This window comes from Rhinoraja longicauda, chromosome 14 (genome assembly GCF_053455715.1).
Source record: "Rhinoraja longicauda isolate Sanriku21f chromosome 14, sRhiLon1.1, whole genome shotgun sequence".
Lineage (NCBI taxonomy): Eukaryota > Metazoa > Chordata > Chondrichthyes > Rajiformes > Arhynchobatidae > Rhinoraja > Rhinoraja longicauda.
The window spans coordinates 3,998,509-4,013,987 of record NC_135966.1 but is presented as its reverse complement, the minus strand read 5'-3'; the positions used below and the strand labels follow the sequence as shown (position 1 = coordinate 4,013,987).

The 15,479-nt window shown below is 48.8% G+C and overlaps 1 protein-coding gene across 3 annotated transcripts in view; it reads left to right on the top strand.

Annotated features, from left to right (window-relative positions):
* Positions 1-2,127: 2,127 nt before the first annotated feature.
* The window catches only part of LOC144600005 (rho GTPase-activating protein 7), a 110,594-nt gene continuing 97,242 nt past the window's right edge, over positions 2,128-15,479 (top strand). For all 3 annotated transcript variants that reach the window (XM_078411314.1, XM_078411315.1, XM_078411313.1), the window contains exon 1: positions 2,128-2,557. In XM_078411314.1, the coding sequence (XP_078267440.1) occupies positions 2,443-2,557 (115 nt within the window). In that variant the 5' untranslated portion in view covers positions 2,128-2,442. The remainder of the gene's footprint in view (positions 2,558-15,479) is intronic.

The following is a 15,479-nucleotide window of genomic DNA, read 5'->3' as shown; positions in this document are numbered from 1 at the left end:
TGCACAGAAGTTCCTTTTAATCAAATTTCACAAATCCACAACCAGTTACGTTTTGGGAAGTTTGAGAACAAGTCGACAACAAGACTGAATGTGCTGCAGTAATTCTGCTTTAGATGCCACATGCAGCCGAGTGAAGGTCATCTTGAAGAACAAAGAACTGCAGATGTGTGGGGAAAAAACTGCAGATGCTGGTTTCAATCGAAGGTAGACACAAGATGCTGGAGTAACTCAGCGGGCCAGGCAGCATCTCTGGAGAGAAGGAATGGGTGATGTTTCGGGTCTCGACTCGAAACGTCAACCATTCCTTCTCTCCATAGATGCTGCCTGACCCGTTGAGTTACTCCAGCATTTTGTGTTCACCAAAGAACTGCAGATGCTGGTTCACACCAAAGGTAGACACAAAGTGCTGGAGTAACTCGGCGGGTCTGGCAGCAAGCATTTCTGGAGAAGAAGGATGGGTGTGACTTTTTGGGTTCGGGACCCTTCTTCAGACAGAATGTAGGCAATGGAGGGGGTGGAAGAGCTGGAGGTGGGAAAAGGCCAGGACTGATCAGGGCCAGCAATACATGACCTCAGGCAGGATGGCAAGGTTCCTCAATTTCCTCACTCCCAAATATGGAGAGTTGTGAATTTGTGGAATTCTCTGCCGCAGAAGGCAGTGGAGGCCAATTCACTGGATGAATATAAACGAGAGTTAGATAGAGCTCTAGGGGCTAGCGAAATCAAGGGATATGGGGAGAAGGCAGGCACAGGTTACTGATTGTGGGTGATCAGCCATGACCACAATGAATGGGGCCACAGTTTAAGAATAAGGAGTAGGCTATTTAGAACTGAGATGAGGAAAAACTTTTTCAGTCAGATAGTTGTGAATCTGTGGAATTCTCTGCTTCAGAAGGCAGTGGAGGCCACTCCTCTGAATGCATTCAAGAGAGAGCTAGATAGAACTCTTAAGGATAGCGGAGTCAGGGGGTATGGGGAGAAGGCAGGAACGGGGTACTGATTGAGAATGATCAGCCATGATCACATTGAATGGCGGTGCTGGCTCGAAGGGCCGAATGGCCTCCTCCTGCACCTATTGTCTATTGTCTATTGTCTATTGAATGGCGGTGCTGGCTCGAAGAGCCAAATGGCCTCCTCCTGCACCTATTTTCTAAGTTTCTATGTTTCTATGTTTACCAGCTTACAATATTATTGAGTGTGTTTCCAAAAACAAACACAATGGGTTCGACTTTTGAATTAGTTTTCAACAAGATTCTTTGACTAATCTTTGTGCTGAGTGGCACCGACATAATGTGAAAGGTCCAAAAATGTGCCTTTTCTCTTCAAGTGTCACATTGTCAAAATTAGTTTCACTTCTACACCAGAAATTACGGTAAACCTAAATTCATCTTCATAAAGTGCTGGGGTGGATCGGCATAACTCCAGTCCCGTATCAGTAGATGACTTCACGTCATATTGTTTCACACAGTTTTAAAGCCTTGGCTCGCTGGTATTTTATTTTATTCTTCACATGTTTGAATAAAAAGGTTTTACTGTATATCGTGTTGTTATCCACATGAGCAGAGCACCAAGGCAAATTGCTTGTATGTACAGTACTGTGCACATTCTGGGCTAATAAATGTTTTAAATTCTGTTATTATTATTCTAAATGTTTGTGTTTTTGAAATGTCTGACTCGCATGCAAGTGTACAGTGTGTGGCAGCTGGGATAGATGGCTGTGTTTAGCTGGGAGAGGGGAGGGAAGGGGAGAGGGGAGAAGGGAGAGGGGAGAGGAGATGGGAGGGGAGAGGGGAGAGGGGAGAGGGGAGAGGGGAGAGGGGAGGGGGAGGAGATGGGAGGGGAGGGGAGAGGGGAGGAGAAGGGAGGGGAGAGGGGATGGGAGGGGGGAGAGGGAAGAGGGGAGAGGGGAGAGGGGAAAGGGGAGGAGAGGAGAGGAGAGGGGAGAGGAGATGGGAGGGGATGGGAGGGGGCACCCCTATGAATTGCTGTTTCCTTTCCAGCCTGGCTTGACCCCAGAACACTGGAGGGGAGGGGAGGGGAGGGGAGGGGAGGGGAGGGGGGGGGAGGTTTGTGGAGGAGGGTGTCAGCAGATTACTAACAAGCTCTCCACATCAGGAAATGCTTTGACCCAGTCTGTTCCTTTTTACTGACACGCTGTAGATTCTGCATCTGGTGTCTTTGGTGAATATTTTCTCTCTCTTTCTGTCTGTCTCTGTCTCTGTCTCTGTCTCTGTCTCTGTCTCTGTCTCTGTCTCTGTCTCTGTCTCTGTCTCTGTCTCTGTCTCTGTCTCTGTCTCTGTCTCTGTCTCTGTCTCTCTGTCTCTCTCCCCCTCTCCCTCTCTCTGTGCCTCTCTCAGTCTGCAGTGTTACAGACCCAGGCTGTGTGTTGGCATGTGCGTTTGTGTGCGTGTGTGTGGGACTCAGCAGAGTGCCAAGTAGCTGATGGCTGGCCGCTGCAGACCGCCGCTCCGACGTTCCTTCAGTGAACACATCAAGGATTCCACCAACAAAGCATGGGACATAATCTGGAAAAACGCAAGGGAAAAAAGGCTTTCAGGTTAGTGCCTCTCATTCTGTTCGCCCTGGTGTGCTGTTCAGCACACAGCAGGGAGATTGATCAGATGATTGAGTTGTAACACTTCTGAGTTGCCAGACTTCAATAACCTGTCACATTCAAAGAACACGTTCACTTACGAGTCTCTACATTGGTCTGAAGAAGGGTCTCGACCCAGAAACGTCACCCATTCCTTCTCTCCAGAGATGCTGCCTGTCCTGCTGAGTTACTCCAGCATTTTGTGATAACTTCGCTCTCTACATTGGTGTGGGCACGCAGCTGGGATTTCTATAAGAAAATAACTGCAGATGCTGGTACAAATCGAAGGTATTTATTTCACAAAATGCTGGAGTAACTCAGCAGGTCAGGCAGCATCTCAGGAGAGAAGGAATGGGTGACGTTTCGGGTCGAGACCCTTCTTCAGACTGTAATCATAATTATAGATTTCTATAATCTGTGCAAATTACACTTCCTTGCTGTTGTTAATTTTGGATTAAGGAGGGGCGAGGGGGTATTAGCTCCAGGGAGAGGTTGGACAGACTTTGGGGGGGGGGGTTCTCTTGAATGTCGGAGGTTGTGAGTAGACATGACTGAAGTGCACCAAATTATGAGAGGCATAGATAGGGTTAGGCAGTCACGTCTAGGGTTGACAACTGTCCCGTATTAGCCGGGACATCCCATATTTTGGGTTCAATTAGTACGTCCCGTACGGGACCGCCCTTGTCCCGTATTAGTAGGGTTGCCAACTTCCTCACTCCCAAATAAGGGACAAAGGGCGACGTCACCGCCCCGCGCCCCACGCGACCTCACCCAGCCAGCGGCCACGTGCTCCCGCTCCACCAATGGCGGCCGCCATTGGTGGAGCGGGAGCACGTGGCTGCTGGCCGGGTGAGGTCGCGTGGGGCGCGGGGCGGTGACGTCGCCCTTTGTCCCATATTTGGGAGTGAGGAAGTTGGCAACCCTAGTCAGATCCTTTTCTCCAACCTCAAGGGAGATGTGCGCAGCGTTTCCTTACGCAGAGGGTGGTTGGTGCCTGGAGTGCACTGCAAGGGGTGGTGGTTAAGAAGATGCAATAGTGACATCTCAGAAACATTTGGATAGGCTCATGAGTCCGAGGAAGTGTCTTGACACGAAACGTCACCCATTCCTTCTTCTCCAGAGATGCTGCCTGTCCCGCTGAGCTACTCCAGCACTTTGTACCTTCCCGTGTTCTCCAGAGATGCTGCCTGACCCGCTGAGCTACTCAAGCACTTTGTACCTTTCCGTGCTCTCCAGAGATGCTGCCTGTCCCACTGAGTTACTCCAGCACTTTGTACCTATCCATGTTCTCCAGAGATGCTGCCTGTCCCACTGAGTTACTCCAGGACTTTGTACCTATCCCAGTGGGATGAAGCTGGATTTATCTCACTTCAGGTAGCCTCGGCATTCCCGCTCTCTCTCCATCCCTCCCCCACCCAAGTCGCACCAGCTTCTCGTTTTCACCCTACAAACAGCTACCAATGGCCTGATTCCTTTATCACCATTAACTTTTTGCATATCTTTCATTCATTGTTTTTTATCTCTCCACATCACCGTCTATGTCTCTCGTTTCCCTTATCCCTAGCCAGTCCGAAGAAGGGTCTCGACTCGAAACGTCACCCATTCCTTCTCTCCAGAGATGCTGCCTGTCTTATCGAAACGTATAAGATTATTAAGGGGTTGGACACGTTAGAGGCAGGAAACATGTTCCCAATGTTGGGGGAGTCCGGAACCAGGGGCTACAGTTTAAGAATAAGGGGTAGGCCATTTAGATCGGAGATGAGGAAAAACTTTTTCAGTCAGAGAGTTGTGAATCTGTGGAATTCTTTGCCTCAGAAGGCAGTGGAGGCCAATTCTCTGAATGCATTCAAGAGAGAGCTAGATAGAGCTCTTAAGGATAGCGGAGTCAGGGGGTATGGGGAGAAGGCAGGAACGGGGTACTGATTGAGAATGATCAGCCATGATCACATTGAATGGCGGTGCTGGCTCAAAGGGCCGAATGGCCTACTCCTGCACCTATTGTCTATTGTTTATTGTCCTGCTGAGTTACTCCAGCTTTTTGTGTCTATCTTCGGTTTAAACCAGCACCTGCAGTTCCTTCTTCCATGGTGTCAGGTGTTTGCAAGATCAAGCTTGGTTCTGAAGATCTCACCTGTCCAAATGTACCTGAGGTTCCTCCATTTGGACTTGAATATGAGGGCTGCCATGCCAGTAAACACAATCAATATCTTCAGGAGCACATGGAAACATTACAATTAATTTATTTTAATTAAAGGTGACACAGAAATAAGGTTGTTGAGAGCATTTAAGTGGAACAAAGTCATACTCTTAAGAAGTTAGAAAGTACTTGTACACCCAATTAAATACTTGTAAAATCTTGCGTACAGTTTACGGCAAAAAATAGAGGACTTTGCATCTGGAAACATGATGACGCTTGTGTACTTACCCGGTGTAATCTACTGTTCTTACATCCTTGTACTCTGGTATGATGGTGATTATGTACAGCAAGATGTAGTCATAAGAGTGATGCAGCATGGAAACAGGCCCTTCGGCCCACTTGCCCACACCGGCCAACGTGTCCATTTACTCTAGTCCCACCTACACTGGTGGGAGAGTCTATCACCAGAGGTCACAGCCTCAGAATTAAAGGGCGCTCTTTTAGAAGGGAGGTGAGGAGGAACTTCTTTAGTCAGAGGGTAGTTAATCTGTGGAACTCATTGTCGCAGAGGGCTGTGGAGGCCAAGTCAGTGGATGTTTTTGAGGCAGAGACAGACAAATTCTTGATTAGTACGGGTGTCAAGGGTTATGGGGAGAAGGCAGGAAAATGGGATTACAGCCATGACTGAATGGCGGAGTGGACTCGATGGGCCGAATGGCCTAATTCTACTACTATAACTTGTGAATTTGTGAACTACATAAAATAATGCCTGGGCCACCACTGGAATACTGTGTGCAGTTCTGATCACTTATCTATAGTTCATAGATTCATACGTCATACGAGCAGAAATTAGGCCATTCGGCCCATCGGAGCATTCAATCTTGGCTGATCTATTTTTCCCTCCAATATCCCTCCAAACCTGTCCTAACCATAAACCGGTCCTGTATTTATTGATAAAGACCATAGTTGTAACCCAAAGCAAGCTTTACTTGGCTGCCTTTGCGGTTCGATGAAAAATAATGAATCTCTTCAATTTATGTCAAAACCACATAAACTTGAAACATCTGGTTCACTGCACTGTGGAGTTGAGTAAAAGAAGCACATTTGTCAATGGAGTAAGAGTGGGTGGGGAGTGTTTAAATTAGACTCAGCACTTTCACACCGGCCAATACATGATGGTGAACCTGTGGAATTCATCGCCACAGAGGGCTGTGGAGGCCAAGTCTATGGGTATTATTAAGGCAGAGATAGATAGATTCTTGATTAGTACTGGTGTCAGGGGTTATGGGGAGAAGGCAGGAGAATGGGGTTAGGTAGATCAGCCATGATTGGATGACGGAGTGCACTTGATGGGCCGAATGGCCTAATTCTGCTCCTATCACTTATGACCTTATGAACATGGTGTGCTATGCTGGTGCTCCGGTTTCCGCCCGCACTCCAAAGACGCACAGGTTTGACGGTTAATTGGCTTTGGTCCCTGGCGCGTGCAGGACATTGTCAGAGTTCGGACTCGGTGGGCCGAAGGGCCTGTTTCCACGCTGTATCTAAAAACTAAACTATGCTAAACGAAACAAAGGTGTACGACTGTCCTCACCACATTTGCAATTTGTGGCCACCATGTGTAGTTTTAGAGATACATAGAGATGCAGCATGGAAAAAGGCCCTTCGGCCCATCATGTCCGCGCCAACCATCCATTCCCGCACGCTAACTCTATCCTACGCTCTAGGGACAATTTACAATTTTTACCGATGCCAATTAACCTACAAACCCACACATCTTTGGAGTGTGGGAGGAAACCGGAGATCCCGGGGAAAACCCATGCGGTCACGGGGAGAATGTACAAACTCTGTACAGGCAGCACCCTTGGTCATGATCGAACCCGGGTCTCGGGCGTTGTGAGGCAGCAACTCTACCGCTGCGCCACCGTGCCGCCATTTATAGGAGGGTAGCCTCCTATATCAGGGAAACTATTTAGAGAAACAAGCGAACTGCAGATGCTGGTTGGGGGAAAAAAGACACAAAGTGCCGGAGTAATTCAGCAGGCCAGGCAGCATCTCTGAAGAACATGGATAGGTGACGTTCTATGGATAAGGTCCCTTCTTCAGACTGGTTAGAGAGGTTTAGTTTTAGAGATGCAGCAGGGAAACAGGCCCTTCGGCCCACTGAGTCCATTCTTACCATCGATCGCGTGATAATAATAAGCCAATAGCAGTTCTCTATTACCACACTTCCACATCCACTCCCTGCGCACGAAACTATTTAAAGAGGCCAACTCACCTACAAACCCACGCGTCTTTGTGATGTGGGAGGAGACTGATTGTACTTATGTATGGTATCTGATCTGTTTTTCACTGTACTTCGGCACATTTGGTTAGTAATGAACCTAAACCGAAATCTAGAAAAAAGGAACTGCAGATGCTGGTTTACAAAAAAAGACACAAAGTGCTGGAGTAGCTCAGGGAGTCAGGCAGCATCCCTGGAGAACATGGAAAGGTGAATTTTTGGAAGGGGACCCTTCTTCAGACTGACAGCAGGGGTGGGAAGAAGGAAAGCTTGACGTGTGGAGAGGCGCAGAATAAAAGGACGCACCCGTAGAGTGGAGACGAGGAGCCAGTGGGTGGTGAATCTGTGGAATTCATTGCCACAGACGGCCGTGGAGGCCAAGTCATTGTGGTTGAGAGTAGGGTTGCCAACTTCCTCACTCCTAAATAAGGGACAAGGGGTGACGTCACCGCCCCGCGCCCCACATGACCTCACCCAGCCAGTGGCCACGTGCTCCCGCTCCACCAATGGCGGCTGCCCGGGCCGGGAGACGGGTTGCAAAGCAACCTCCGTTAGGCGAACAAACTCGGCCCCGCTCCTCGAACACACTCCGTTAGCCTACACTGTCTGGGCCTACAGCGGCCCACTGGCCTACAGTGTCCGGGCCTACAGTGTCAGGGCCTACAGCGCCCCCCCCCCCCGGGTCTAATACGGGATAAGGGCGGTCCCATAGGGGACAAACTAATTTAGCCCAAAATACGGGATGTCCCGGCTAATAGGGGACAGTTGGCAACCCTAGTTGAGAGGGAAAAAATAGATCAGTCGTGATCAAATGAAGGAGCAGACTTAACCGGGCGAATGGCCTAATTCTGCTCCTGTCTTGAGCTTAGGGGCTAACGTAAATGGCCATGGGCAAGTTAGGCCGAAGGCCCATTTTCAATGCTGTGTAACACCATGACTCTAAATCACAAAGCTATTATCAAATTATGGGCAGAATTTTGAAGGGTGAGTGAATTGTTTATGTGTTGCCTTGACCAAGTATCCATTATCCTTACAACACCACTTCACTTGGGCGGCACGGTGGCGCAGCGGTAGAGTTGCCGCCTTACAGCGAATGCAGCGCCGGAGACACGGGTTCCATCCTGACTACGGGCGCTGTCTGTACGGAGTTTGTACGTTCTCCCCGTGACCTGCATGGGTTTTCTCCGAGATCTTCAATTTCCTCCCACACTCCAAAGACGTGCAGGTTTGTAGGTTAATTGGGTTGATAAATGTAAAAATTGTCCCTAGTGTGTGTAGGATAATGTTAATGTGCGGGGATCGCAGGTCAGCATGGACCCTGTGGGCCGAAGGGCCTGTTTCCTCGCTGTATCTCTAAACTAAGCTGAAGGCTCCACCTGGTATCCACTCCTTTAGTTTAGTTTAGAGATACAGCGTGGAAACAGGCCCTTCGGCCCACTGAGACAATGCCGACCAGCGATCCCTGCACACTATCCTACACACACTCAGGACAATTTACAATTTTACCCAAGCCAGTTAGCCTGCAAAACTGTACATCGTTGGAGTGTGGGAGGAAACCGGGGCACCTGGAGAAAACCCACGCAGGTCACGGGGAGAAGGTACATGCTCCGTACAGACAGCACCCGTAGTCAGGATCGAACCCGGGTCTCTGGCGCTGCAAGGCAGCAAATCTACCGCTGCGCCACCGCTCCTGTTTGTAGACTGACGAGTAAATTTGCAATTTGACTTTCTGGGTAAAGACGTATCGAAGTTTATAAACCCTCTGTATTGTTCCTGCATTTCTTCAAATTCCCACAGTCATTCAACAGCTGCTCTGTTTAGAAACTCATTGCCAACAATAACAAGACAAGTATGTAGGCTTCTCGTTGGTTCAGCCCATGCCTTTAGTTTGTGTTTCCCACATTGATAAGATGGGGAAAAAATAACAAAAATTCTGGAATCTTATAAAATATATTAATGGGAAACATGTAACAGCTTTATTTAGGAAAACTAGGTTTAGGCTTGGTTTATTACTGTCACGTATACTGAGGTACAATGGAAAAGCTTTGTTTCGCAAGCGAGCTGTAGATCAATTGTCCTTCCATCAGCTAGTTTACTGTTCAATTCACATCAACCCCATCGAGGGCATTTGTCTGACTGACGGACTGATGAACTACAATGCATTACCTCGATGAAAAATATAGAGTGACTAGACAAACTGGACCCGTTGGGCCTAAACCTCTCCTGCATTGGTGCAGCACCCTCTCCTCCTCCTCTCCTCTCTCCCCCCCACCCTCCCCCACCTCCCCCACCCTCCCCCAACCCCCCCTCCCCCTCCCCCAACCCCCCTCCCTCAACCCCCCCTCCCTCAACCCCCCCTCCCTCAACCCCCTTCCCTCAACCCCCCTCCCTCAACCCCCCCTCCCATAACCCCCCCTCCCTCAACCCCCCCTCCCTCAACCCCCTCTCCCTCAACCCCCCTCCCTCAACCCCTTCCCTCAACCCCCCTTCCCTCAACCCCCCCTCCCTCAATCCCCCCTCCCTCAACCCCCCCTCCCTCAACCCCCCCTCCCATCAACCCCCCCTCCCTCAACCCCCCCCTCCCTCAACCCCCCCCTCCCTCAACCCCCCCTCCCTCAACCCCCCCTCCCTCAACCCCCCCTCCCTCAACCCCCCCTCCCTCAACCCCCCCTCCCTCAACCCCCCCTCCCTCAACCCCCCCTCCGCCTCTCCCTCCACCCACCCTCCCCTCCCCCTCCCTCCACCGCCCCTCCCCCTCCCTCCACCCACCCCCTCTCCCCCCTCTCCCCCCCACTCCATCCCCCTCACCCCCCCTTATTCTCCCTCCTCCCCTTCCCTCCCTCCCTAGGAGAGAGGTTTAAACTTTAAAATGTGAATAACCAACATCAAGTGACCACCAACATCACGTCATTCTCTTATATACATGTTACTACGCGGGCAAACAAAGTAGTCCTTGTGATACAACAAAGTAGTCCTTACAATATCACAACAACACCAACCAACATGCCCCATCTACACACAGTCCCACCTGCCTGTGTTTGGCCCATATCCCTCTAAACCTGCCCTATCCATGTACCTGCCCATGTTTTTTGAACGTTGTGATTGTACCTGCCTCGACTATCTCGTTACAAACACCCACCACCATCACTAAAAAGTTAATAACTAGATGTTCAAAGTTTTTTCATTTTAATTTTCATTTTTGTTGATTATTGCAAATCATATTCAGAATGACAGGAATCCCATCTTATTATTATTATCCAATAGAAACATATAAAAATCTTAAAGGATTGGGCAGGCTAGATGCAGGAAAAGTGTTCCCGATGTTGGGGGAGTCCAGAACCAGGGGTCACAGTTTAAGAATAAGGGGTAGGCCATTTAGAACGGAGATGAGGAAAAACATTTTCAGTCAGAGAGTTGTAAATCTGTGGAATTCTCTGCCTCAGAAGGCAGTGGAGGCCAATTCTCTGAATGCATTCAAGAGAGAGCTAGATAGAGCTCTTAAGGATAGTGGAGTCAGGGGAATGGGGAGAAGGCAGGAACGGGGTACTGATTGAGAATGATCAGCCATGATCACATTGAATGGTGGTGCTGGATGGGGTAGGCCACTTAGGACTGAGATGGGGAAAAACTTTTTCACCCAGAATTCTCTGCCACAGAAGGCAGTGGAGGACAATTCACTGGATGTTTTCAAGGGAGTGTTAGATAGAGCTCTTAGGGGTAAAGGAATTAAGGGATATGGGGAAAAAGCAGGAATGGAATACTGATTTTAGATGATCAGCCATGATCATATTGAATGGCGGTGTTGGCTCGAAGGGCCTAATGGCCTACTCCTGCACCTATTTTTCTATGTTTCTATTGTGCCCTTTCAACCTCCCACTATAATGCACATCTACCCCATCTATTTCTCTCATGATTTTGTTCCACCTCTTTCAGATCGCCCCTCATTCTCCTGCGCTTGAAGGAATTGAGTCCTAGCCTGCTCAACCTCTCTCTCCCTGTAGCTCAGGCCCTCGAGCCCTGGAAACATCTGGGTAAATCTTTTCTGCTCCCTTTCCAGTTTGACATCTTTCCAAGAGCATGGTGTCCAAAACTGAACACAATCCTCTAATACTCAATGCACAATATCCCAAGTGCATTTAGGTTAGTTTGGAGACACAGCGCGGAAACAGGCCCTTCGGCCCACTAAGTCCGCGCCGACCAGCGATCCCCACACATTAACGCTATCCTACACGCACTAAGGACAATTTACAATGACACCAAACCAATTAGCCTACAAACCTGCACGTCTTTGGAGTGTGGGAGGAAACCGAAGATCTCGGAGAAAACCCACGCAGGTCACTGGGAGAACGTACAAACTCCGTACAAACGGCGCCCGTAGTCGGGATCGAACCCGGGTCTCTGGCGCTGTGAGGCAGCAACTCTACCACTGCGCCACCGTGCCGCCCCTAATATGTCTACAAAAACTGTTCTGAGTAAATCTATCTGATTTATTGTATTTAGCCCTTCATGTAACAGAATGTAAGGAACAGTCACCTCATCACTGTCTCCTTTCAACCTCCCACCATAATGCACATGGTAATCAATGGTCCAATGGTCATTTATTGTCACCTGTACCAGTTAAGGTGCAGTGAAATTTGATTTACTATACAGTCATACCAGAAAAAATGCAACAAGACACACAACTATATAAACGTTAACATAAACATCCACCACAGCGAGCCCCAACATTCCTCACTGTGATGGAAGGCAATACAGTCTTGTCTTCTTTCCTCTTTATTCTCCCGCGGACCCTGCCCACACACACCCCCCACACACACACACCCCCACACACACACACACCCCCCACACACACACACACACCCCACACACACACACCCCCACACACACACCCCCCCCACACACACACCCCCACACACACACCCCACACACACACACACACCCCACACACACACCCCACACACACACACCCCCACACACACACACACCCCCCACACACACACACACCCCACACACACACACACCCCACACACACACCCCACACACACCCCCCACACACACACACCCCCCCACACACACACACCCCACACACACACACACCCCACACACACACACACCCACACACCCCCCCCACACACACACCCCCACCCCACACACACACACCCTCCACACACACACCCCACACACACAACCCCCCACACACATACACCCGACACCCCACCCCCCATACACACACACACCCACCCCACCCCCCACATAATACAAAGCTAAAGATACACTAAAACATACATTTAACAACAAATTAATAAACAACAAAGAAAGAAAAGGACGAGACGGCCTGTTGGCAAGGCTGCCCTCCCGGTGGAATCACATTCTAAGCTTTTCTTACGCACAAAATATAAGGATGATTAAATAAGTGTTAATAACTCTCATATGCACTTTGTGGACGGTGTTTAATGTGAATACACGTGCAGGCCGTTTATCTTTAAAAGATAAAGATGTAGGAAGACCATAACAAAGGTGGGAAATGTTCTTAATTGACCAATCTCAATGTTTTTGCAGCTGACACCAACATTGATTAATCTCAATGCCAGTAATTGGTTGCTGAGACATGGTTTGCTTCAATCAGGATCCCATTTAGAACAGGAGACCCTTCATGTGCAGTTGGAATGATGCAATTGTTTGAACAGTGTGCTATAATCAGATGACTTGTGCATTGAACAAAGGAACTTTCACTTCGGGGCCAGAATAAGCCAACTGTGGTAAAACCTTCTGATGTTTTAACATTTCCAAAAGTGAATCCACATGTTTTAGCACAGCGTTGATAACGGGATTGTTGGGAGCCACTTTTATTTCCAATTGGCAGTTAAGCTCAAGGGAGGTGAACAAGAAGTGGTGTTGCCCATTGTAACACAAAAACAGGTATGGTAAATGAGTGAGGAGAGTTTTGTTGTGACTCTTTTCTTGATTATTTTTGCTTGTTGAAGCTTGAACAGGCAACTGAATTAAATGGAATGTGTGGAGATTGGAGTCAGGTGATGTTCACTTCATTGGCCTTGTGTGTGTGTGTGTGTTTGGATTTGCAGGTAAGTTGGTAGCCCTGAAGTTGGGTTCTTTATTTGATGTAACCTTTGGTTATTTTGAATGAGCTTTATCCCTGCATTCGAGGACTTTTTTCCCATCATTTTGTACTGTTGTTGAAGTTAAATTACCTCTCCAGTTCAAGACTGGCACGTTGGCAAGTGTCTTGAACTTGTGTAGGTGTGTATCCATTGTCAATGACTGGATGAAGAGATACCTTTGCCTTTGTTGTTCCACTGGTCTTCTGTCTGGTCGAGTGGTTTTTGGTGATTCTTGAACTGGAAAGCTAGATGTGAAGTTAGATTAGGGCCTTCCAAGTAACTTATCTTCCTGTACCCCCCCCCCCCCCCCCCCCCCTCCCTTAGTACAACAAAGGGTTCAGAAAAGATTTACGAGGATGTTGCCAGGACTAGAGGGTGTGAGCTATCGGGGGAGGTTGAGTAGGCTGGGTCTCTATTCCATGGAGCGCAGGAGGATGAGGGGAGATCTTATAGAGGTATACAAAATCATGAGAGGACTAGATCAGGCAGATACACACAGTCTCTTGCACAGAGTAGGGGAATCGAGGACTAGAGGACATAGGTTCAAGGTGAAGGGGAAAAGATTCAATTGGAATCAGAGAGGTAACTTTTTCACACACAGAGTGGTGGGTGTATGGAACAAGCTGCCAGAGGAGGTAGTTGAGGCTGGGACTATCCCATCGTTTAAGAAACAGTTGGACAGGTACATGGATAGGACAGGTTTGGAAGGATATGGACCAAGTGCAGGCAGGTGGGACTAGGGTAGCTGGGACATTGTTGGGCCGAAGGGCCTGTTTCCACACTGTATCACTCTATGACTCTAACACAAGGACCGTAGTACGGCACGGTGGCGTAGCGGTAGAGTTGCTGCCTTACTGCGCCAGAGACCCGGGTTCGATCCCGATTACGGGCACTGTCTGTACGGAGCTTGTGCATTCTCCCTGTGACCCCCCATACTCCGGTTTCTTCCAACACTCCAAAGACATGTAGATTTGTAGGTTAATTGGCTTCTGTAAATTGTCCCTGGTGTGTGGGATAGTGCTTGTGTGGTGACCGCTGTTCTGTGTGGACTCGGTGGGTGGAAGGGCTGTATCTTCCACGTTGTATCTCTAGAAAATTGGTTGGCGGACATGAAGCAAAGAGTAGGAATAAACGGGTCCTTTTTGGAATGGCAGGCAGTGACAAGTGGGGTACCGCAAGGCTCAGTGCTGGGACCCCAGTTATTTACAGTGTATATTAATGATTTGGACGAGGGAATTGAATGCAACATCTCTAAGTTTGCGGATGACACGAAGCTGGGTGGCAGCGTTAGCTGCGAGGAGGATGCTAGGAGGCTGCAGAGTGACTTGGATAGATTAGGCGAGTGGGCAAATGCATGGCAGATGCAATATAATGTGGATAAATGTGAGGTTATCCACTTTGGCGGCAAGAACAGGAAAGCAGAGTATTACCTGAATGGTGACCGATTGGGAGAAGGGGAGATGCAACGTGACCTGGGTGTCATGGTGCACCAGTCATTGAAAGCAAGCATACAGGTGCAGCAGGCAGTGAAGAAAGCGAATGGTATGTTGGCATTCATAGCAAGAGGATTTGAGTTTAGGAGCAGGGAGGTTCTGCTGCAGTTGTACAGGGCCTTGGTGAGACCGCACCTGGAGTATTGTGTGCAGTTTTGGTCTCCTAACCTGAGGAAAGACGTTCTTGCCATAGAGGGAGTACAGAGAAGGTTCACTAGATTGATCCCTGGGATGGTGGGACTTTCATATGAAGAAAGACTGGATAGACTGGGCTTGTACTCGCTGGAATTTAGAAGACTGAGGGGGGATCTTATAGAAACATATAAAATTCTTAAGGGGTTGGAGAGGCTAGATGCGGGAAGATTGTTCCCGATGTTGGGGGAGTCCAGAACCAAGGGTCACAGCTTAAGGATAAGGGGGAAGTCTTTTAGGACAGAGATGAGAAAACATTTCTTCACACAGAGAGTGGTGAGTCTGTGGAATTCTCTGCCACAGAAGGTAGTTGAGGCCAGTTCATTGGCTATATTTAAGAGGGAGTTAGATGTGGCCCTTTTTGCTAAAGGGATCAGGGGGTATGGAGAGAAGGCAGGTACAGGCTACTGAGCTGAATGATCAGCCATGATCATATTGAATGGCGGTGCAGGCTTGAAGGGCCGAATGGCCTACTCCTGCACCTATTTTCTATGTTTCTATGTTTCTATGTTTCTATGTTTCTAAAGTAAAGTCTAGAGAACAGGCCCTTCAGCTCACGATATCTGTGCCAAACATGATACCAAGACCAACTCTCACCTGCCTGCACGTAATCCAGATTCCTCCATTCCCTGCATATACATGTGCTCTTCCAAAAGCCAGT